The sequence below is a fragment of the Cardiocondyla obscurior genome, linkage group LG27, assembly GCF_019399895.1.
Source record: "Cardiocondyla obscurior isolate alpha-2009 linkage group LG27, Cobs3.1, whole genome shotgun sequence".
Classification (NCBI taxonomy): domain Eukaryota; kingdom Metazoa; phylum Arthropoda; class Insecta; order Hymenoptera; family Formicidae; genus Cardiocondyla; species Cardiocondyla obscurior.
Genome location: NC_091890.1, coordinates 88,564 through 113,925, shown reverse-complemented (window position 1 = coordinate 113,925; position 25,362 = coordinate 88,564). Strand labels below are relative to the sequence as shown.

The 25,362-nt window shown below is 37.7% G+C and overlaps 3 protein-coding genes across 3 annotated transcripts; 1 reads left to right on the top strand and 2 right to left on the bottom strand.

Moving 5' to 3' along the window:
- Positions 1 to 10,364: 10,364 nt before the first annotated feature.
- On the bottom strand, positions 10,365 to 13,467 carry LOC139112133 (uncharacterized). The gene is made up of 2 exons (XM_070672948.1): positions 13,425 to 13,467; positions 10,365 to 13,381 (listed from the first exon to the last, which is right to left on the bottom strand). The coding sequence occupies exons 1-2, from the start codon at positions 13,465 to 13,467 to the stop codon at positions 10,365 to 10,367; spliced, it is 3,060 nt and encodes a 1,019-aa protein (XP_070529049.1).
- Positions 13,468 to 13,580: 113 nt separating this feature from the next.
- LOC139112132 (uncharacterized) lies at positions 13,581 to 14,450 on the bottom strand. Its single transcript, XM_070672947.1, has one exon. It carries the CDS (start codon positions 14,448 to 14,450, stop codon positions 13,581 to 13,583), a length of 870 nt encoding a protein of 289 aa, XP_070529048.1.
- A 3,352-nt stretch (positions 14,451 to 17,802) lies between these two features.
- Positions 17,803 to 18,888, top strand: LOC139112131 (uncharacterized). The gene has a single exon (XM_070672946.1). It carries the CDS (start codon positions 17,803 to 17,805, stop codon positions 18,886 to 18,888), a length of 1,086 nt encoding a protein of 361 aa, XP_070529047.1.
- Positions 18,889 to 25,362: the final 6,474 nt, after the last annotated feature.

Sequence of the window (25,362 nt, the reverse complement as noted above, 5' to 3'; positions counted from 1 at the left end):
ACCTTTTTCCAACATTGCGTCAACTTGTTTCTGTATTTCCTCTTTATGAATTTGAGGATACCGATATTGCTTGACGTTGATTGGTCGATCATCAGTAGTGAATATTCGGTGTTTGAGAACGCTTGTTGCGCCTAGCGGCTCTTCAGCCAATTGAAATCTTTCCGCATACGTTGTTACTAGACCAATGAAGTTGGATCTTTCTTCATCGTTTAAATGATTCAAACGTAATTGTTGTAATATTTTGTTTATACGCGTTTCATGATTTTTATCATTAATACTATCTTGTGTTATGACTTCTTTCTTCTCATGTGCTTCTTCAAACGGATATAACTTTACTGTAGGGACCGCTAATTGTATATCCTCGTCCGATGAATTTATTGCATATAAATATGCAATTCCATGGTGATTAGATACTACGGCGTCACCTAAGTACACCTGTGGTCCTGCGTTCAGTTTAGGAATATATCCGTATTTTGTTTCTGGATTTGCTACTCGAATATAAATCTGTTTTCTTGTTCTAGCTGGAATTGTGACAATTTCATTGTCGTGAAAATAATATGGAGTTCCGTTTACAACTAGACAAGCCCTCGGGTAGTCTATTGTTGCCTTTTGATTTTTAAAGAATTCTGTGCCCAATATTCCATCTTGCTGAATTGGGAAATCGTTGGGAACCACATGAAACAGCACTTCATTACCGAAAATGCGTAATTTAACTACGCCTATGGTGCGAGTGCGTCCTTTTGTTATTCCACTCAGAATGTACACAATTTTTGTATCAATTGGTACCTCTTTAATTAATGAATTCTTCTTAATCAAATTAATATCGGAACCTGTGTCAATCATAAAGTTTCCACGGTTATCAATAATGTCTAGGCTAGGTAGAACGACAGATGGTGGTCTTCCAATTTCGTTGCCTGTGATTCTTACGCTTGCGATTCTGTTGGTGCTTCTTGCGGGCTCACAAGGCGCACTTGGGGCCGTTCGTTCAGCGCTGCGCCTGCTCGCTGACCCCGTTCTTGGTTTCCCGAAAATCCTTGTGGTCTGCGGGTGTTATTCATTTGAATCCCCTGAGTTCTGGGAGCTTCGTTCACTTGATTTTCACGAGCTCTTAGATTATTATTATACTCCCGTTTTCGACATTGTTCAAGGCAGTGACCAGGAGTTTTACAATAACGACAGAATAGTCCTACGTTTTGCGAATTTGTAAAATTTGGGCGATTTCCGCGATTATTATTTTGAGCATTAAAATTATTAAAGTTTGAATTTCGTGGTAGTACTGTTGGTATTATTTGTCTCATATTTCGATTTGAAATTCTTGGCTGTAAAGCTCTACATTCGGCGCGAACATGACCAGTGTTTTTACAATATGAACAGATTTTAGGTTGCCATTGTACGTGAGAAACTTGTGCGAGAGGATTTATAGTACTGCATGAATATGTATCGTGTCCATATCCTAAGCAATTGTTACAGCGAATTGACTGCATAAGTCCTTCCGTTATTTTTATTCGTTGAGCGTGTTCATTATATTCTACTTTTGCTTTTATAGCACTTTCTATCGCATTATTTAACGAAGTCGGATCTCTAGGATAGATTCTCGTATAAATGTCAGTTTTTAATCCGGTTAAGAAATTTCGTACCGCATTATTTTCTGCAAAGCTTATGAATGGCATTACTTGGCTTGGATTTTCTGTTTGATAACAGGATTTTAATTGATGCAATATCATAGATACACGACTGCCATAATCTACTACAGACTCTTCCGGATGCTGTGTTACTTTTGAAAGTTCTCCATGCAATTGTGAGGATGAATAGACAGGTGCAAATCTGGTTCTTAATACTGTCAACAGCGTATCTATGTCATTATATTCTCCACTTAATGCTACTCTTAGCGCGGGACCCACTAATTTATTTTTTATTATTTGAACAAGTCCATACTCGGCATGTGGAGCTACCATATTTCTGGCATGCATACAGCTAGTGACAAATTGATTGACAGGCATGTTTTTGCCGTCAAACGGGAGAATCGTTTTTCCCGCATCGCGTAGGCTTACGTATGACATTGCTCTACGATTCACGTTATCCTCGTTAACACTCATGCTTCCAATTTGATGAGTTAATGAGTCAATGTTAGCTTCTACAGACATTTCTGTGTTTTAATAAATTATAAAATAAGATGTGCACACTTACATGGAATGTACGGCCAGAAATAAGATGATTATGTAAGATTCCATTTAAATAATTTTGCAGTTCCTTAAGCGTATCCTTTATCTCCGCAATTCTTCTTCGGAAAATTTCTCTTTTTCAGATAACGATAAGATGTCCGTTAATCTGTTTATAAACGAGCTTTTCCACTTATAGGAATATCTTTAAATCCAAAAATATTTCTCAATTCTTAATGGATTTTTAAAGTATTCCACGGGGATGGTATTTTGTAGTGTATCCCACCGTTGCCACCAAAAATTCTATCCTTACATGTGACGTCCTGAAGTCCGAAGTGGTCTCGAGACCTGGTTCGACCATGTAATGATGAATAATAATAATTAAAGGGTTCTTCTGCGGTTAAGGAGGCTAAAACTCCAAGATAAAGGTCACTTAATGATTCACTGTTGAAGAGTTGATGATTTGTTCTCAGAGTAGATTTATTGTTGAACACAAATTTTTACAATATTTCAATATAATTGGTAAAGTTGGTCTTATAGTTTAACGAATTTATAATATGCGTATTTTTATTTATATCTTGACAGCGATAAAGTTGTAGCGCGAGAAGGTTTAAAGTAAAAGGGGTTGAATAATAGTAGAAGTAACTGAAGTAGTGGGCGCGATAAAAAGGTTTTAAAAGTAGTCGTGGTAGTAGTTGTGACTGTTCTGTACTCTAACTGCGCTTGTAGTTTTTTGAATCGTTTATATACTATTTTAGAACAATGGAAAGGAGTAGTTTCGACCTTGACAATTTTTATTTGGTTACAGAGTTTTAGATTGGTCCACGTAGGTTCAACCTTGGTTCCTTATATGGTAATGTGACGTCCTGAAGTCCGAAGTGGTCTCGAGACTTGGTTCGACCATGTAATGATGAATAATAATAATTAAAGGGTTCTTCTGCGGTTAAGGAGGCTAAAACTCCAAGATAAAGGTCACTTAATGATTCACTGTTGAAGAGTTGATGATTTGTTCCCAGAGTAGATTTATTGTTGAACACAAATTTTTACAATATTTCAATATAATTAGTAAAGTTGGTCTTATAGTTTAACGAATTTATAATATGCGTATTTTTATTTATATCTTGACAGCGATAAAGTTGTAGCGCGAGAAGGTTTAAAGTAAAAGGGGTTGAATAATAGTAGAAGTAACTGAAGTAGTGGGCGCGATAAAAAGGTTGTAAAAGTAGTCGTGGTAGTAGTTGTGACTGTTCTGTACTCTAACTCTAGCTGTAACTGCTGTAACTGCGCTTGTGGTTTTCTGAATCGTTTATATACCATTTTAGAACAATGGAAAGGAGTAGTTCCGACCTTGACAATCCTTATTTGGTTACAGAATTTCAGATTGGTCCACGTAGGTTCAACCTTGGTTCCTTATATGGTAACGAATTTTGCTATTGGCTTGAAAGGCTGGCCTTGGTTCAAGAAAGTGCTTTGTCATGACTCAGAACTATGACTCACAAGTAAGCTCTGTTTTTCTATTATTTTATCTGATGGCCTTTAAACATACTTTACATAAATTGTTTAAGAAATGTCTTAGATTCAGTCTTAAATTTCTCCCTTTTTTCCTAATATTAACATAATATTATATATATATATATATATTTTATAGTTTAAATTATTGAATGTAAAAGCTATTTTCTTTATGGGACTCAAGGATATATCCTTGAGTCTATTTCTGTATTGAAGGCAGTGAGAGTGCTGGTTAAAATCTACTTTCTACCGCACTAGGTTTTAATACTTGGTTTAGATAGAAACAATTCTTCTATTTTAATCATTAGTTAACTAAAGGATATTTATATATTTTATTTTATATATAAAAGAGTTGTTTCCTTACATTATACATATTTTCCAAGTATTTAATTAAAGCATTTCTTATTTTATATATATAATATAGATTTTATATAATAATAATAATTATTATAATTGTTAGAAGTTGTTAAGTTTGTTAATTGTTCTCTACTGTTATTGTTTCTATTACAGGATAGCAGGGATAAAACCAGAGTTGCTATTTATCAACTAATAATAGGATGGTAAGAATTGTATGCTTTAGTATATCTATATACAGGGTGTCCGGTTCGTTTTGTCACTCCCGAAATTTTGGGGTAGACAAGAATATTTCAAGACGAAAAGTCCTATACAATTATGCAAAATTCGTAACCGTTGATTTTATAAAAATTATTATGTCTCGGCGAATAAACGCTAAAAAATCTATGGGCTGGGCGCGGCGATGGCATTGTTTAGTTTTCTGCAGAAAGTAGCCGAGTCGAATAATACTGATTGGCGAGCGGTTTCGGCGAATGAGCTTTAAGCAACTTAGGGGCCGGCCGCGGCCGCGGCGGCGACGGTGTTTTTAAAGATATAATCTGAGTCAACTCAGAAAGAAAGAATCACGTATTGAAGTCTTTGCGGCAAAGATGAAACGAATGCGCTCGCGATCATATGATACCGTGCCGACAAACAATTAAATGTTTCCGCGCTTCCGAGAGCACGATATTAACATTAACATATGCTGTCTTTAGAATTTCGGACATTAAATAAAACGTATTTTTAATATTAAGAAATTATTAATATTAAGATGTGCTATCATTTCCTCATTACCTAGCGGTAGATAGCATAGTGCGTTTTTTTATCGTGGTATCCCCGGTAGGCCTAATCCACTGTCATTGTTTAATTTAAAAATTGTTCAAAGTGACCTCCTCTTTGTTGCACGCAGAGTCGGGACCTTCGAACAACGTCTTGCGTTGCTTGTTGGACCATATGCGGCGTAATGGTAGCAAAGGCCGCAACGATGGCCTCGCGTACCTCGTTTACAGTGCTGTTTCGCTGGGGCTCGACTAAGTTTTTTATGTGTCCCCATAAAAAATAGTCCATCGGAGTCAAATCTGGCAATCGTGGTGGCCAAATAATTGGACCACCACGACCGATCCACCTGTCGCGAAAGCGTGCGTCTAAAAGTCGGCGTACTCCCCGACTCCAATGAGCCGGTGCCCCATCGTGCTGGTAAATCATGTTTTTCCTTGTTGCCAGCGGAATATTTTTAAGAAGAACAGGGAGCTCGGTGTCCAAAAAATATTCATAGAATTCGCCGGTTAAACGTGGCGGAAGAAAATATGGACCAATCTAATACAAATAAAAGAAAATTTTGGTTACACAGTATTTAATAAAATAATTGTTTTTTTCCTGTTTGTACTTGCCACATGATTATCGATGAGTCCCGCCCATACATTTATGGACCATCGATATTGAAAGCTCCTGTCTAATAACATGAGAATTTTCATCCGACCAGTAAAGGCGGTTCCTTAAATTAATTACGCCGTTTGGCGTAAACGTCGACTCGTCAGTCCAGAAGATAGAGTCTGGAAAAGATGCGTCTCTCCTGCTCTGTGCGAGGAACCCTACAGTACGAACATTTTTTGATAATTATCATTCCCTCAAATTATCACGAATATAACAGTTAATAAAAATACCTTCACAGAAATACACCCGTGGTTCGAAATCTCTCGGTAAAAGTTGTTGCACACGCTGGTAATAAAACGGGTGCAACGTATTTTGCCGAAAAGTATGGTGTATCCTGTATCTCGACAAGTTTAGTTGATAAGACGCGCGACGAATACTTATGTCCGGCTGATCTTCGAATAAATTAAGTATTTGTTCTTGATTTTCAACCGGAACACGTGCAGGTGCATTATTTATGTTATGCACTAAACACCCCGTTTGCCGTAATCTTTGTACAACCCGTAAAATTGTACAATTACACGGGTAATGTGCACGCCCGGGAAATTGTTCGGCGTAGATTTCGGCAGCACGATTCGTGTTTTCGCCGGCTCGTCCATACGCTATTATCATTTCCGTTAATTCTTCCGAGGAATAATAGCGAGGCTTCCTTTCGTTTAACACACAAATTTACACTCAGTAAACGCTTAGGCATTTAAATTTAGTATGTAGTTTAATAAGTAATTTAGGTTCAACACTTGTTACTTACTTGATAAATTGACAGATGTCGAAAAAGCCAGTTTAAGTCACAAAGATCGTAAACGGACTAAACATTTTACCTTTTGTCAAATTTATGTATAATACATTATCGACAATATTTACAATATTTTTAAACAATCGATAATAATAAACGATACTGAAAATGACTTTTAAAACAAAACAATACTGAGTGTAAATAGTGTGAAAAACGATCTACGGTTCTATTTCTCTGAAGGTATTTTTATTAACTGTTATATTCGTGATAATTTGAGGGAATGATAATTATCAAAAAATGTTTGTACTGCGGGGTTCCTCGCACAGAGCAAGAGAGACGCATCTTTTCCAGACTCTATCTTCTGGACTGACGAGTCGACGTTTACGCCAAACGGCGTAATTAAATTAAGGAACCGCCTTTACTGGTCGGATGAAAATCCTCATGTTATTAGACAGGGAGCTTTTCAATATCGATGGTCCATAAATGTATGGGCGGGATTCATGGATAATCATGTAGCAAGTACAAACAGAAAAAAAACAATTATTTTATTAAATACTGTGTAACCAAAATTTTCTTTTATTTGTATTAGATTGGTCCATATTTTCTTCCGCCAAGTTTAACCGGCGAATTTTATAAATATTTTTTGAACATCGAACTCCCTGTTCTTCTTAAAAATATTCCGCTGGCAACAAGAAGAAACATGATTTACCAGCACGACGGGGCACCGGCTCATTGGAGTCGGAGAGTACGCCGACTTTTAGACGCACGCTTTCGCGACAGGTGGATCGGTCGTGGTGGTCCAATTATTTGGCCACCACGATTGCCAGATTTGACTCCGATGGACTATTTTTTATGGGGACACATAAAAAACTTAGTCGAGCCCCAGCGAAACAGCACTGTAAACGAGGTACGCGAGGCCATCGTTGCGGCGCTACCATTACGCCGCATATCCAACAAACAACGCAAGAGTTGTTCGAAGGGCCCGACTCTGCGTGCAACAAAGAGGAGGTCACTTTGAACAATTTTAAATTAAACAATGACAGTGGATTAGGCCTACCGGGGATACCACGATAAAAACGCACTATGCTATCTATCTAGGTATGAATGATAGCACATCTTAATATTAATAATTTCTTAATATTAAAAATACGTTTTATATAATGTCCGAAATTCTAAAGACAGCATATGTTAATGTTAATATCGTGCTCTCGGAAGCGCGGAAACATTTAATTGTTTGTCGGCACGGTATCATATGATCGCGAGCGCATTCGTTTCATCTTTGCCGCAAAGACTTCAATACGTGATTCTTTCTTTCTGAGTTGACTCAGATTATATCTTTAAAAACACCGTCGCCACGGCCGCGGCGGAAGCTCATTCGCTCGCCAATTCGACTCGGCTACTTTATACAATTTCTTAGCGTTCATTCGCCGAGACATAATAATTTTTATAAAATCAACGGTTACGAATTTTGCATAATTGTATAGGACTCTTCGTCTTGAAATATTCTTGTCTACCCCAAAATTTTGGGAGTGACAAAACGAACCGGACACCCTGTATATATAGGATAAAAGTTTTAAAAATTCATAAAAGCTAAATTAATAGGAATTAAGAAAAGTTATTTTGCACGGATAAATGATTCATTATAGTCTTTAACTTCTATTATAAAATTTGAAGAAGGTCAATTGTTAACTTGAAATTGTTTATAACAATTTATTAATTTGTTTATTAATATAAGATTTTTAATTACTCAGTTGTGCGTTATAGCGACGAGTCTTTGTTCCGTTCGTAGTTGGTTATTAGGAGCATTAGTTTAGAAAATGTTGGTGTTACTATTTTGTGTCATTTGTGTCGGTCTCTGATTTTGAACAGTGGTCATAATTCGAAAACTAAAAGAGTTAGAAAGAAAATGTTTAATAGTTTTTTAAATGAGAGCTCAAATGTGACAAAATACACGTAACAGAATTTTGAATAATTGAATAGTGTTTTATTTGTTTATAACAATTTGGATAATTAACTAATTAAGAAAGTTTATTTATAGAACCATTTTTATTCCTTTATTCAATTACTTTATAAATAAATTAATAGTTTATTAATATTTTATAATTTAAAAGGTTTTTTTATTAATTTTTGTATCTCTTGTTTTTCAGTAAAAGGTATTCCGGTTCTTCAAACTATCGGAGTTTGTAAAATTCCTATATCTCGGAATCTATGAGGAGTAGAAAAAAGTATAATATATGGATTTGGGGTAATTTTGCAAATGCCGAAGGATGTACGGAACAGAATTTGAAAATATTGTACTTGTTTAATTTGTTTATAACAAATTTAATAATTAATTAATAAAGAATAACTTCTATAAAAGTTAATTTGAATATTTATTTATTCTTAATACAAATATAACTATAAGTCCTTGAAATGTTGCAAATAAAGGGAGTTCTCTCTATACGTGTGTTGAAATGTATGTATGTATGGGTAAGAGTAAAAGTTTAAAATTCGTAGCTGCTAAACTAATAAGAATTAAGAAAAGATATTTAGTATACGTTAATAGTTCATAGAGAAGTATGATTTAGCGTTATAAAATTTGAGTGTTAATGGTTATTAATTTTAATTTATTTATAACAATATACTATTAATGCCCACAAAGGTATAAGTCTATATGAGTTTTTTAGACGGAAAATTATAGGGTTCTTCACATCTAAGAGGATATGGCTTGATCTTTAATGGTTTAATAATTATTAAGGATTTTACCCGGCTGGTGTATCAGGAGAACATGAGTGTGTAACTTTAAAAATTTATAAGTCCAAAACTAAGACAGATTAAGAAATGGTTTATAAGAGTTTGTTATTAGTTATTTAAGGCTCTTTAAAACGTATATAACAAAAATTAAAAATTATTAAATTATTAATTTTATGTTGGTTGGTCGAAAGTCTAAGTTCCATAAGAGGGCTCGCGTGGCTAAGTCCATCGCACGGTCTGTGCGGCTAAGTCCCTTTTACAATTCATACTTAGTAATTTTTATAGATGAAAAGACAAGAGTACGCGCGGCTAAGTCCTATGCCTTTACCATTTTTGCCTCTAAGTCTTTTATATGTACAAAAGTATATATGGATCATGCGGCTAAGTCCGATATACTCGGATATTTAAATGCTTCGAGGACCGATTGACTCTGAGTATTATTTAAATTAATTAGGTGTGCAAGGTGAGTAATAATTATTATTAGTATATGGTTTTAAAGAGAAAGGTTCAAGGTTTAATTTAAATTAATCCGCATATTTTTATGATTATTATTTTTTGAAAATATTAAGAGTTAAACTTGAGGTCCTCGTAATGACTGTTACACATATATATATATATATATGCCTATTGGATATTATGAGGACCTTTGCCTTATAACGGGTGATTTTTCCTTTAATCCTTTTTATAAATTAGGTTTTTGATTTTAAATAAAAAATGTTATAATAAAAGTTATTATAGGTCTTATAAGCTTTTCAAAAAAAATTATAATTAATATTGTTTATGGTTTATTAACAGAAGTTATATATTATCATAAGTTATATATATATATTATTATTTAATAATGGTGTGATTATTTTTATATATTCTGTTTCTATGGAGAGAGACGAATACAGCAATATAATTCTTTTCTATCAGTTATATCGTTTCATATTTTATTTTGTTTTTATATTATTTGATTTGTGGTTCCTTAGTTTCACAAGAGAAAAGTTAAACTGAGAGATTCAAATTCAGGAAATTTTTATATCTCGGAAACTATTATAGATACCGAAAAAATGGTATATACAAAAGTTTTTGTATTTTTAACAACAAGATTGATAGCCATCACAGTTTTTATATTTTATATATAATTTTAATTGTTTATAACAATTGATATTAAAAAATGTCTTATTATGAAACTGTTATTTTTTCGTATGTTGCTACCGTAAGACAGAAGAACATGTTTCTATATATTTTTTATTTATATATCATTGTTATAAAGTTTATTTTCAATAGTTAATAACTGTTCATAAGATTTGTTAGTAGGAATTGTCACAAAATGTCGGTTTTTTAGGTCTACATGTGTAATTGAGTGTAGTTAGAGTAAATTTAATGGGTCAGGTTATGATTGGTTGGCTCTGGACTTGACTTAAAGTGGACTTATTGTAGATGTCGCTTGTGTCTCTTAAAAGATTTATCGAGTGACTGTACTACAAATAGTGACAAGTGGTGACTGTACTGTAAGTGGTAAAATCTATGAATGCCGGTGTAGTTAGTGTAGTAGAATTATTTTTAATAATATGATTTTGAAAAATTTTCGCCGGTGGTGAAGCTTTTACTCGTGTTAATAAAACTTCTCCTAGTCGTCGCAGGATGTGACAGCGTGATGGTGTCACACGTTCCATGGGTAATTGACCCATTAGCTGCTGGGCTCGTGAAGCTCTATATCTTGCACATCGTACACACTTTAAGATGTGCGAACGCACTGGATTTCTTCCACCTAATATCCAATATTTTGATCTTATATATCCCAAAGTTAATTGGGTTCCTCCGTGCAAAATTTTTAAATGAGATTCGTCTATTATTAGCGTGGTTAGCGGAGATTTCTTCGGCAGAATCAATGGATGGGTAGTGTCTAAATTTAAATGAGCGTTTTGTAGTCGTCCTCCAACTCTTAGCAGTCCGTCTTGATCTAGAAACGGGGTTAGTTTAATCAATTCATTTGATTTTGAAAGCCGTTCACCCTTTAGAATGCTTTGAATTTCACTGTGAAAATAAGATCTTTGAATTATTCCTATTAATATGTTACAACTCTGTTGAATTTCCACAGGAGTTATGGGAGATGATATTGGTAAACAGTCCGGTAGCTTTCTCAATCTGTTTATAAATCGCTTACAAATTGAAATGACTCTTAGTAGTTTGTTAATTGAAGAGTACTTATCTAAGATACTCCAATATGAAATCGGCGAAGTAGTAGCCAGCATCACGCGTCCTGGCCGTTCCTCTAGTTTAACATTATCTGGAGGTTGTCTCGTTGCAATTGGCCATGATTCTTGAGATTTCTCAAGCCAATTAGGTCCATTCCACCAAAGGTCGCATTGTTGTAATTTTTTAGCACTTATACCTCTTGTGGCAATATCTGCCGGATTTTCCTTTCCTTTTACGAACTTCCATAAGGAATTAGGTAGAGTTTCTTGTATAATTGCAACACGGTTTCGCACGAATTCCTTCCATCGAGAAGGTGTAGAATTTATCCATGCAAGAGTAACGGAAGAATCGGACCAACAATAATGTGGCATTGCGGGAACATCGAGAGCTTCAAAAGTTGCCTTCATTAAACGAACCAATAATAAAGCTGCCATGAGTTCCAAGCGGGGTATGCTGTGTCGTTTTATGGGCGCAACTTTCGTTTTTGAACATATTAATTGTGATGATATCGTACCGTCATTATCACAGGTTCGTATATATACCACAGCTGCTATTGCCTGTTGTGAGGCATCGGAAAATCCGTGTAACTCATGAGTCGAATTGTTGCGTATATGATTAAGCCATCTCGGAACTTTCAATTTGTTTAATTCCAGCAGTTGTTGTCGGAAGATATTCCACTTTTCTTGAATGTTCCGGGGAATGATTTCGTCCCATCCTGTTTTAAGGCACCAAAGTTCTTGTAAAATTAATTTGGCTCTGATTATAATCGGTGCACTTATACCGAGTGGATCATATAATCTTGCTATATTTGATGCGATCCTCCTTTTAGTGTATTCCGTGGAGTTATGAGGTTTTACTGAAAAACTAAAGGTGTCATTATTAGGGTCCCATAAGAAACCTAAAATTTTATTTTCTGTAGGCTCAGTTTCCTTTACAGAAGACGTTTTTTCCTTGTCATACGGTAGAACTTCGGGAAAGTTGCTACACCATTTTTTTAATGGGAATTTGCCAGCATTACAAAGTTTTATTACGTGATCAATAATTGATTTAGCCTCGTTTATTGTTTCCGCCCCTCCAAATATGTCATCGACATATCTTCCTTTCGTCATAGGGTCTATTGCAAGGGGATAATGATGACCTTCGTCTTTAACAAGCTGTTGTAAGGTCCTTAAAGCGAGGAATGGAGCGCAATTTAAACCGTAGGTGACGGTTGTAAGATTATAAATTTTTATCTGTTCAGAAGTATCTTTCCATAATATTCTTTGAAGATTCCAATCTTCAATGTTCAGATTTATTTGTCTGAACATTTTTTCAATATCAGTACCGAAAAGTACTTTGTGTGTCCTAATCCACAATAGTATTCTTATGATTTCATTTTGAAGTTTAGGACCGGAATGAAGGATGTCATTTAAAGAATAGTTACTCCTTGTTTTACTAGATCCATTAAATACAACTCGTAATTTTGTGGTTTTTCTATCTTCACGAAGAACTCCGTGATGTGGTAAATAATATACTGGTAACACGTTTTCTTGCGATTCTTTGACTAACATCATGTGTCCTAGATTAATGTATTCCGTTAAGAATTCACTATATAGTTTATATATTTTAGTATCATTTTGGAATCGTCGTGATAAGCGATTGAGACAGCAGATAGCCCTGGATTTGGATTCTCCCAAAACCTTTGGGTCAATTTTCAATGGTAGTTTTACTACATATCGTCCAGTTCTGTCACGTGTATAAGTCGAAAGAAAATGCCGTTCGCATTCCTCTTCTTCTGGTGTTCGTTGCGATGTTGAAGAGGAATTTATTTCTTCTTGTTTCCAAAAGAGCGTGAGTAATTCCTTTAGATCGTGATCTTCAGAACAATGATACGCTTGGTTAATATGTTGAGATGTATTATTCATGGACGTTGGTCCTGACAAAATCCAACCAAATATAGTAGATTGTGCAACGGGCTCTGTAATGTCTCCCTGGATTAATCCATCCCTTATTATAAGACCAAAATTATCAGCTCCTATGATAATGTTTATAATCCCTGGATTATAGAATTTTGGGTCCGCTAATGAGAGACCATTAGTATGTGACCAAGAGCGTTTATCTGTTTTATACGGTGGCAATTTTTTCGTTAACTTTGGTAAAATATAAGTCTTGATTTTACATTTTGAATTGGAATCATGAATTGATTGTAAATAAATTGAAACAACTCCTTTCGTTTTTCCAGAATACGTTCCGCCGATACCGAGAAGTGGTATTGAAGCAGCGGTTCTCTTGATTTGTGCTTGTTTTATTAAATCCTCCTCTATGAAAGACAACTCTGATCCTTGGTCTAAAAGTATTCTTACTACTATAAAATCGCCATTTTGCTTTCTCAACAATGCTCGACATGTTGCTAATAAAACGAGAGAGCGTGAGTCATTAATATGACCAAGATGATGTGAACTTGTGTATGGTTGATTGATGTTGTCAATTACTTTAACTTTGTCCTGTTTAACGGATAGTCAATCTGTCGTCTTGGTTGATTGTGATGTATCAGCCTTTGGACTGGTTGCCTTCGCCATTTGACTAGTTGTCTTCATCTTAGATTCGGTATCAAAAAAATGAATGGAAATATGATGTTTCTTCCCACATTTGGTGCAACATCTCGTGGATCGACATTGTTTCATATTGTGAGCACTTAGACAATTAAAGCATCTATGATGCTTAATAAGAAGTTCCTTCCGTTGTTTGCTAGTTTTTGTTTTGTATTGATCACATTGATTCAAATAATGTTTAGCACTACATAATATACATTCTGTTAGATTTATATCTGAGTTTGATAAAGTAGCGTGACCAATATTTCTGGAGTATGGTTTATGTAAAGAAGAATTTGATATACGTTGTTCCTTGTTTGATCCTGAATCTAACGAATGTTGCATATTCTCAAAGGCTCTAGTTCTAGCATTTAAGAAGTCCTCAAATTGTTTCATAGTAGGATATGCGTTAGAGTAACCTAGTGAGACTTCCCAGTCCTCTCGAGTCTCATGATCTAAAAGACGTGTGAGTTGATGCAATAATAATGGATCCCAGTACTGCACTGAGCAATCTAAAGATTTTAATGCTGCCATTGCTTCGAGAATAGTAGTCTGTAAAATTCGTAAACCTTTAGCGTTTTTAATTTTTAGAGGCTTTAGATTCGCTAAACGATCTAATTGTGCATTAATTAAAAAGCGTTTATGTTCATAACGAGAGGTTAGTAGTGTCCATGCTATTGTAAAATTTTCTGCTGTGGCAGATAAATTGCCAACTAGTCTTCCCGATTCTTCCGTAAGACAAGTCTTCAGATAGTGCATTCGTTCTACATCATTTAATTCAGAATTCGAAATTATCATAGAATCAAAAAGATCTCTAAAGGCTCTCCAGCTTTTATATTCTCCGGCAAAGGTCGGTAGTTTAATACGAGATAATGTGTTACGTGTTAATAAAGAAGACTAAGTTTCCTTCTCTGACAATGCTGACCCTGAAGGGAATTCTGATGTATCAGTTTCTTCGATTTGCGATAATATCCTCGCCTTCAAATACACATAGAATGCTTGGCATCTTTTGTATAATCGTTCTTGAAAATAAGTATGTTCGCTTAATACTTGATCTTTAATAAGACATAAACCTTCATGTTCCTCTTGAAAACTCTTCCAATGATGTTCAATGTCACATCATGCGACGACTAGGAGACGTTTTACTAACACAGGTGAAAACTTCACCACCGGCGAAAATTTTTCAAAATCATATTATTAAAAATAATTCTACTACACTAACTACACCGGCATTCATAAATTTCACCACTTGCAGTACAGTCACCACTTGTCACTACTTGTAGTACAGTCACTCGACAAATCTTTTAAGAGACACAAGCGACATCTACAACAAGTCCACTTTAAGTCAAGTCCAGAGCCAACCAATCATAACCCGACCCATTAAATTTACTCTAACTACACATATAGACCCAAGAAACCGACATTTTGTGACAACTCCTACTAACAAATCTTATAAACAATTTATAACTATTGAAAATAAACCTTATAACAATGATATATAAATAAAAAATATATAGAAACATGTTCTTCTGTCTTACGGTAGCAACATACGTAAAAATAAAAGTTTCATAATAAGACATTTTTTAATATCAATTGTTATAAACAATTAAAATTATATATAAAATATAAAAACTGTGATGGCTATCAATCTTGTTGTTAAAAATACAGAAACTTTTGTATACACCATTTTTTCGGTATCTGTAATAGTTTTGGACTTATAAATTTTTAAAGTTACGCACTCATGTTCTCCTGATACATCAGCCGCATAAAATCCTTAATAATTATTAAACCATTAAAGATCAACCCATATCCTCTTAGATGTGAAGAACCCTATGATTTTCCGTCTAAAAAACTCATATAGACTTATACCTTTGTAAGCATTAATAGTATATTGTTATAAATAAATTAAAATTAATAACCATTAACATTCAAATTTTATAACGCTAAATCATACTTCTCTATAAACTATTAACGTATACTAAATATCTTTTCTTAATTCTTATTAGTTTAGCAGCTACAAATTTTTAAACTTTTACTCTTACCCATACATACATACATTTCAACACACGTATAGAGAGAACTCCCTTTATTTGCAACATTTCAAGGACTTATAGTTATATTTGTATTAAGAATAAATAAATATTCAAATTAACTTTTATAGAAGTTATTCTTTATTAATTAATTATTAAATTTGTTATAAACAAATTAAACAAGTACAATATTTTCAAATTCCGTTCCGTACATCCTTCGGCATTTGCAAAATTACCCCAAATCCATATATTATACTTTCTTCTACTCCTCATAAATTCCGAGATATAGGAATTTTACAAACTCCGATAGTTTGAAGAACCGGAATACCTTTTACTGAAAAACAAGAGATACAAAAATTAATAAAAAAAACCTTTTAAATTATAAAATATTAATAAACTATTAATTTATTTATAAAGTGATCGAATAAAGGAATAAAAATGGTTCTATAAATAAACTTTCTTAATTAGTTAATTATCCAAATTGTTATAAACAAATAAAACACTATCCAATTATTCAAAATTCTGTTACGTGTATTTTGTCACATTTGAGCTCTCATTTAAAAAACTATTAAACATTTTTTTTCTAACTCTTTTAGTTCTCGAATTATGACCACTGTCCAAAATCAGAGACCGACACAAATGACACAAAATAGTAACACCAACATTTTCTAAACTAATGCTCCTAATAACCAACTACGAACGGAACAAAGACTCGTCGCTATAACGCACAACTGAGTAATTAAAAATCTTATATTAATAAACAAATTAATAAATTGTTATAAACAATTTCAAGTTAACAATTGACCTTCTTCAAATTTTATAATAGAAGTTAAAGACTATAATGAATCATTTATCCGTGCAAAATAACTTTTCTTAATTCCTATTAATTTAGCTTTTATGAATTTTTAAAACTTTTATCCTATATATATATAGATATACTAAAGCATACAATTCTTACCATCCTATTATTAGTTGATAAATAGCAACTCTGGTTTTATCCCTGCTATCCTGTAATAGAAACAATAACAGTAGAGAACAATTAACAAACTTAACAACTTCTAACAATTATAATAATTATTATTATTATATAAAATCTATATTATATATATAAAATAAGAAATGTTTTAATTAAATACTTGGAAAATATGTATAATGTAAGGAAACAACTCTTTTATATATAAAATAAAATATATAAATATCCTTTAGTTAACTAATGATTAAAATAGAAGAATTGTTTCTATCTAAACCAAGTATTAAAACCTAGTGCGGTAGAAAGTAGATTTTAACCAGCACTCTCACTGCCTTCAATACAGAAATAGACTCAAGGATATATCCTTGAGTCCCATAAAGAAAATAGCTTTTACATTCAATAATTTAAACTATAAAATATATATATATATATATAATATTATGTTAATATTAGGAAAAAAGGGAGAAATTTAAGACTGAATCTAAGACATTTCTTAAACAATTTATGTAAAGTATGTTTAAAGGCCATCAGATAAAATAATAGAAAAACAGAGCTTACTTGTGAGTCATAGTTCTGAGTCATGACAAAGCACTTTCTTGAACCAAGGCCAGCCTTTCAAGCCAATAGCAAAATTCGTTACCATATAAGGAACCAAGGTTGAACCTACGTGGACCAATCTGAAATTCTGTAACCAAATAAGGATTGTCAAGGTCGGAACTACTCCTTTCCATTGTTCTAAAATGGTATATAAACGATTCAGAAAACCACAAGCGCAGTTACAGCAGTTACAGCTAGAGTTAGAGTACAGAACAGTCACAACTACTACCACGACTACTTTTACAAAAAACCTTTTATCGCGCCCACTACTTCAGTTACTTCTACTATTATTCAACCCCTTTAAACCTTCTCGCGCTACAACTTTATCGCTGTCAAGATATAAATAAAAATACGCATATTATAAATTCGTTAAACTATAAGACCAACTTTACTAATTATATTGAAATATTGTAAAAATTTGTGTTCAACAATAAATCTACTCTGGGAACAAATCATCAACTCTTCAACAGTGAATCATTAAGTGACCTTTATCTTGGAGTTTTAGCCTCCTTAACCGCAGAAGAACCCTTTAATTATTATTATTCATCATTACATGGTCGAACCAAGTCTCGAGACCACTTCGGACTTCAGGACGTCACAACGCCCTTTTCTACACTCAGGACTAGACTACGCCGGACCGGTATCATTAAAAACTTGGCGAGGGCGGGCAGCTCGAATCTACAAAGGTTATTTGGCAATCTTCGTTTGCTTATCAACGTCTGCAATACACATAGAGATTGTTTCAGAGTACTCAACTAGTGCATTCATCGCCGCGTACAAAAGGTTCACCGGTCGACGAGGTATTTGTGCCACGCTCAGAAGCGATTGTGGTACTAATTTTATTGGCGCTGATACGGAGCTGCGACGAATGTTTAACGCATTTTCAACTGAATTAAAAGAAATTTCAAATGTTCTTGCCAACGACGGTACATTGTGGAATTTTAATCCTCCAGCAGCTCCTCACATGGGAGGAAAATGGGAAGCTGCTGTTAAATCCACCAAGTTTCATCTTCGCAGAGTCATAGGCGAAACAAATCTAACTTATGAGGAATTAAACACCGTAATCATACAAATCGAAGCGATATTAAATTCTAGGCCACTATGCCCCCTAACTGAAGACGTCACTGATCTTAGCGCATTAACCCCAGGACACTTCCTTATAGGACAACCTCTTGCAGTAGTCCCAGAACCAAATTTATCTAGTGTACCGATGAGCCGTCTTAACCGCTGGCAACTGTTAAGGAGCATAGTTGATCAATTTTGGGAACGTTGGTCGTTAGAGTGTCTTCAACGATATCAAGCAATATCAAAATGGCATCACCCTTCCAATATAATAAAAGAAGGTTCTTTAGTGCTTATCGTAGATGAAAGATATCCACCAGGAAAATGGCCACTCGCCAGGGTAACCAAGCTTCATCCTGGAGCAGATAGATTAACAAGAGTCGTTTCAGTGTCAACTGCTTCCTCCACTTTCAAGCGACCAATAACGAAATTATGCATCTTACCCGTGGATCAAAACAGCAATTTGTTCAACAAATCTCTTGTTGAAGGCGGGCAGAATGTTGGGACGTCTCAATATTTGAAGGACGCGCGAAACAGCGAGACGAGCACTACCGCTCAATTGGTTCCCCCTTCCTAAAACCACCCCGATTGGACGATCGGAAAAAGCTGAGCTCTCTTATCTTAACGTGTTCAGTACCAGTTTTTAGCGTGCACGTGGAAGATCAAAAAAGGCCTTTCATCGGATTTCAAGGAAGCTCTCTATCGTTGATATATTTAGGATTTCCGAGGATTTACAACCAACTAATTGTGGAATTGAGACTGAATTGAACTGATATTAGCGAACAATTGATTGTATTGAGGTTGTGTTCGCAACACAAAGCTTATTCTTGCCGCAAGAGCAGATCTTGCAATTTCCATCGTAAGTGTGACCTCTCTAAATATTAACATCTTGCATAATTCGCCGTAAGAGCAGATTTCCAATGATTGTCACCGTAAGAGTGATTATAAAATATTACTCTATTCATGCCGTAAGAGCAGATCTTGCATCCATACCGAAAGAGTATGATTGATCAATCAATTAATTAAACCAACACAATTTATATTTTTATTTTCTAGTATTTTAGTTGATTATTTGTTAAAACCCTGCACGGTAACTCTCATAATTAAGTGATTTAATTACAGGAAATCATCATTAAATTTAATTCTTTTCTTTTTAAACTTTTCTTTTCATTATTATTGTTATTAATTCCTAATATATGGATTCAGAACTTAGATGTAAGAAAAACATTAAAAATAAATAATATTTATAGATTAAAACAAACAAAATTAGCCTACTCTTACTATCATGCAACAGACGCAATTTAAAGCCAAGCGATTGACAGAAATGTTAAAAGAATTCGGGATAAAACACCGACTGACCCCCGCGTACGCACCGCAGTGCAATCCGGTAGAACGAGCGAATCGAACGATCAAAACGATGATCGCCCAATACGTCCGGCAAAAACACCGTACTTGGTACGAATATCTGCCAGAACTCCAGTTCGCGTTTAATACCGCCGCCAGCGAGGCCACCGGGTATACGCCCGCGTTTCTAACACACGGACGAGAGATGAGACGATTGGACGAACCGCGCAATCAAGCCGTCAAACCGAACGAACGGAAGCGACAACTCGAGGAAGCGTACAAACTTGTCCGCGTACAACTCGCGCGAGCATTCCAGCGGCAAGAAAAATATTATAATCTCCGGCGGAGAGAGTGGCGACCGGCAATAGGCGATATTGTTTGGAAGCGCGACCGACCGTTATCTAACAAAGCCGCGGCGTTCAACGCCAAGCTCGCGCCGAAATTCGTTGGGCCGCTCGAAATACGTCGCGTAGTTTCGCCGGTGATCGTCGACTTGCGGAGCCCGCGCGGGAAGTGGTACCGACACGTACACGTCAAAAATCTGAAGATGAGGCCGGAGGATGAGGCAACAGGAGATGACGACCGGGAAATAAACAACGAGCGAGGACGACAACAAAGTAAAACCGAGGAAGCTCCGGAAACAGATCTTGCTCTCATTATCAGTCGAACCAGCCATGGAACGAGACATCCTAGCAGAGATCAACGCGATACTGTGCGAGGGATACGACCCGACCGCGCCGGCGATTGGAGACAAGTGGGTCCGCCTGTTCCGCGACTCGCCGGAAAAGCGCAAAGAGGATCTGCCGGACGAGACGAGGCCGGACATTACAACCAGCCGGCCAACGGTTCCTCGCGTCGGTACCTTGGTGCAACGGTCCGACGCAATAAATGCCAGGAAGAGGGCCTGACTCATGGAAACACCACCACCGCCTCCACCGCCCAAGCGCCGAACCGAGCCAGCCGCACCACCGAGGCCGACCCTGGAACCGCTGCGCGTTATGGGACCGATACCACCGCCACCGATACCCGTGGAAATGGAGCCGGGGATAATCCTGGACATCCCGCATTTCGCCGTGCATGTGGCCCGGCAGTATAAGCCCCGGTTGAGGAACCGCCGGTGGCATCTGCGTTTTGACGCCGCCGGCCGCTTGCGATCGTGCAAAGAGAAATCCCAGCGGCCGTGATGTGCATCGAATACATGCACCAGACTAAGAAGGGGGGCGATGTAACGATGCCCCCGGAATAAGCATCGTTTCCGGAGAAGAACGGCCGAGACGACCATCCTCTCGGACAGGAAAGAGAGCGCGGGGGCTCCCGAAGAAACCGATCATTGGTGCGAGATATGTGAATTATAACGAGTACCATGTAACGCGCAAAGTCCCGCGGAACGAACGTACCCGAGCGGCCCCGAGCTCATCCGATTGAGCGCGACGCGCACGGTACCGCGGAATACCGCAGCCGGCGCCACGTACCAGGATACCCCCGGACGTCGCCTTTTTCCAGATAAAAAGGCGAACTCGGAAAAGTCGCGCACCGTTATCATTCCGTTCGCCTCACAGCGAACATCCGGACCGACCGACTCCTGGAGCAAGCAGAACAACAGGGTGGAGCGAACTCCGTCTCGGTCAGGAACTCCTGACGCTTGCACCGCATAGGAATCTTCCTAACAGCCGAACGCAAGTCTAGACTAGTAAGACCGGCTCGTGGGGTGAAGCGCACTTCGCCTCCTTCGAGTGATCTCGATCCCGGATCTGCAGTCGGTTTGCCAAGGCGAAATATCCTTTCGCACCGTTGCACAAACCCGGGATGGAGAGCTCTCCGCCTCGGCCGAGTACTCTCGGCTACTGCAACACCAAACAGGTGCTCCATCCTCCCCGCTATCCGAACACCGCATTTGCGTCGCGATCTAAGAGTTAGCTCGATCACCGCGTCTCGCGCCGCGTGCATCGATCAGACCCAGCCCAGGCCCGCGACTCGGGGAAATATTCGCGTCGCTAGCCACGCGATCCGTTAGGGCGTTGTCTAGGCGGATGCCGAAAACTTGTAACGGCCCGCCCGTCATAGATCCGCGTATCGATTACCGCCGTACCGATCCAGCGCATACACGCGCCAATTACCGCGTTATCGTAAACGTTCTGCTAGATTCGTGTTTGTCCGGCGACGTCTCAACCACGCGTTCGTCACAGTTGGCTTATTGTACATTATTTTATTAATTAAATAAATCTTCGATTAATTGTTACACACCACGTCTCGTGCATTTTCGGACCTATCTATTCTCTCGCGAATCCTGTCCGCCCGGCGAGCACGTCCGGGCACTCCGGCTTGCACGATATTCGCGGCCACAAATTACGGTCGTTTCACCTTTTCATTCGAGATAAAATACTATAAATTTTCTGAAATAAAATATAAATTTTTAAGTACAATGCGGAAAATATTACGTTAAAAATAATTTTTTTTTAAAAAATAAAGCAAAGTTATCGAAAGTTTGCCAATAATACATAATCATTTTTATTCGAGCAGAATTCTAAAGCGGTTATACATATAAGCAGAATCATTCGAGAATGCGGAAATTTGTCTTCAATGTCAATGCGTAAAATAGAGAAAAATTAAAATCACAAAGGAAATAAGATTTAATGCAGCGTAAAAAACAGCCATAAGTCATAGAAGTAGTAGTAACGAATGTAATAATTATTTTTGGTAAAACAAGAAAACGTACAAAGAGAAACTTTATTACATTTACAAAATCGTTATTGAATTAAGGGTACATAATAATGTTAAGAAAAGTGCGAAATATTTTAATATTTTATTCTTTAATGTTATATTCGAAGACTAATCTTACTTAGATTATTCGTTTTTGATTTATTGCGTTTCTTGTTCCCGGTTTGTGTTTTTGTATGTCGGCGAGTCCATTCCGGTTTTTCCCTGTTAATACTACCGTTTTCTCCATTCACGACAAACGTTTTACTTTCAAAAACCTCACCACCGTTGGACCTGTAAAGTTGCCTCCTGGTCTTAGTATGCTGCAACTGACGTCTCCGTTTTCGCTCGTATTCGGATCTCGCCCTCCATGTCTTGCTGACACTGGAAATAATCCCAAGAGTTTTGTTATCCAACAATGCAAATATCATACCAGCAACTTCGACGGGCAAACGTTTAATCATATCCAGCATATTTTCGATGCCGTCGACGTATGTCATAATCCAGCTGAAAGCTTCCATCGCGTTTGACCTCTCAGAGTGACTGGTCGAGAAAGAATGCCAGAGAGACTCCAGACCTCGGTTGATATAGGTGGTGCGATAGGAATAGCTTCCCGTAATTGGTTAAGAAATAACGCGCTCCGATTGGCTGTATGTTCGACTGTTCGTCGTGTCCTTTGGCTGCTTGTATAACTGCATATTGGTCGCGATAAGTGCATCTGTAATTCTTTGGTGTTCTCATTGGTTGTTTCTTCCTGTTGACCAGTTTTGGAATACTTGTTACTAAGATTAATTATTTTCTGTGATATACCCTTCTTCTAAATGACGCGATCAATTTAATTAATATGCCAAAGTTTGTTTTGTGTAAGTTGTAACGCGGTAATTTTATCGGAGGAAAGCTCGCCGGGAACCAAGGTACGACTAAGAAGTGAAACGTGATTAAACGTGGAAAAACATAAATGATACTTTATTATAAACTATAAGATCAATGGCACCACAAAAATAAACCTATAATACAAAAGAAATCTAATGCTAAAATAACGCAGAAAGTAACAGAAATATTCTAGCTGCTTGGTGGAACGGTACACGACCAGCCTCGAAATCTCGGATCGATCGGTGTTACGCTCTGAGGGTGGCGGTGTACGGCCGCGAGCAGTCTTTGCGCTGTTCCAGGGTGGGCCCCGCGTCCGGGGGAGGGGGGGGAAGTCACGCGGTCGGGAGGCGGCGGCGCAACGGGTGGTGCAAGCCCTCTGAGCTGTATCGTTTTGAGCGGAGCGGCGTGCTCGCGGGTCGGCGACGTGGTGTGTAATAAACTCCCCGAGTCGTGTCGTTCGGTCGGGAATACGCGGTCGCGAGTCGACGGCACGATGTACAAGATAGGCCGCTCAGGCCGTGACGGTCGGACAGGTTACGCGGTCGCGAGTCGGCATTATGAATACACAAGATGGGCCACTCAGGCCACGACGATCGGACAGGTTTCGCGGTCGCGAGTCGGCGGCGCCGGTTACATAGTAGGCCGTTCGGGCCGTGGCGGTCGTACAATTTCCGCGGCGCGTGAGTTCGCGGCGCAAAGTCCAGGAAGATTGTTCGGACTGTGGCGAGGGAGAGCCGCGAGCGTCCGGACGGAAAACGGCTCAAGGGCGCCTGAGTCCTGGGGAAGGATAGCGGTGACAAAGGCCGGGTGAGCCCGGTCGAGGACAGGCTCGGGAGCGCCCGAGTCCTGGAGGCAGCGGTATCGAAGGCCGGGTGAGCCCGGTCGAGGACAGGCTCGGGAGCGCCCGAGTCCTGGAGGTAGCGGTATCGAAGTGTTACGACCCCACAACACATAGTTAATAAAACACACTACACCTAAAAAATTTTTCGCCTTTTTACTTGTATGACATTATTAATCTATTTTAGATCTATAAGAATTAATCTACTTAGACGCATGTGCGTCATTATACCACTTCGTAAACACATTATATAAGAATAGCATATTGCGTAATCATATTGCGTACCACATGGATCTGCGTCATTGCCTACGTCATCACTCCCACGCAACAGCCAGCAGAGCAGACGCGTCATCGCCCCATTAACAGTCAGCGACGGCGCACGCATCATCCCCACCTGCGTCATCGCCCCATCAACGGCCAGCGGCGGCGCGCGCATCACCCCCACCGTCAGCCAACGACGATAAAGGGGATCAAACCGAAGAAGGTCCATGCACGAGCTAGAGAGCTCACTTCGTACCCAGTTCTAAGTCGAGTCACATCTCTCTTAGGAGAGTCCATTCCGCGTGCGGGTCCTTTACTATTTTCTTCTAGTTCGTACTTATATCTTAAACTTTATTCTTGTATAACCAACATTATTGTAACGTAACTTTAGAATATATACTTATTATTAATTCTATATCGTGTGCATAGATTCAGTGATACCTTACCTTACCCTAATCCAACAGTTTCACTATTTGCTATAATTATTAACCTGTGTGATTGAAGATTGATTTCGGTGCAGCCGCACTGCACGTCTTTGAGATTCAGTCTAGCAGGTATTCCTGAGTTAGAAGTGGTGCAGACGCACTGCACGCTTTCTGCCTGGAATCTTTACTTAACTTAACCATATTCCGTGAAACTACCCATGACAAACTCTAAATCACGACGCGGCGGCCGTAAATATCAAATACGTAAAATCACCGCATATTATCACGCGCTAAATCGACACTCTCGTGGAACTTCAATCTATCATCTGAAGCCAATCACCTACGTCATAAAGAGGCCTTCTTTGAACGACATCCCGAAGGACGACCCACGCAGGAGAGCCTACGAAAACCCACCTCAGAAGGAAGTCAAGGACTGCGATGCTGAATTCATAGAAACGCAGAGGAAGCAATCAAAAGCAGCACAGATGAGATGCCGAGATTGGGTAAGTACCTGCCAACCTCATTTGTAATGTGCGTCTTAAACGGAAATGTGCCCGCCGAGTCAGGCTAATTACTGTAGAGTCAACGAAAGAAACTACGCGTTATTAAATCT

What these genes read in the sequence shown, in the direction of transcription:
- LOC139112133 (XM_070672948.1), bottom strand. Translation starts at nt 13,467, where the DNA reads ATGTCGAGCATTGTTGAGAAAGCAAAATGGCGATTTTATAGTA. An exon ending in AAAATGGCGATTTTATAGTA is followed by an intron (nt 13,382 to 13,424) that starts GTAAGAATACTT and finishes TGTCTTTCATAG; the next exon opens with AGGAGGATTTAATAAAACAA.
- LOC139112132 (XM_070672947.1), bottom strand. Translation starts at nt 14,450, where the DNA reads ATGATAATTTCGAATTCTGAATTAAATGATGTAGAACGAATGCACTAT.
- LOC139112131 (XM_070672946.1), top strand. Translation starts at nt 17,803, where the DNA reads ATGGTCGAACCAAGTCTCGAGACCACTTCGGACTTCAGGACGTCACAA.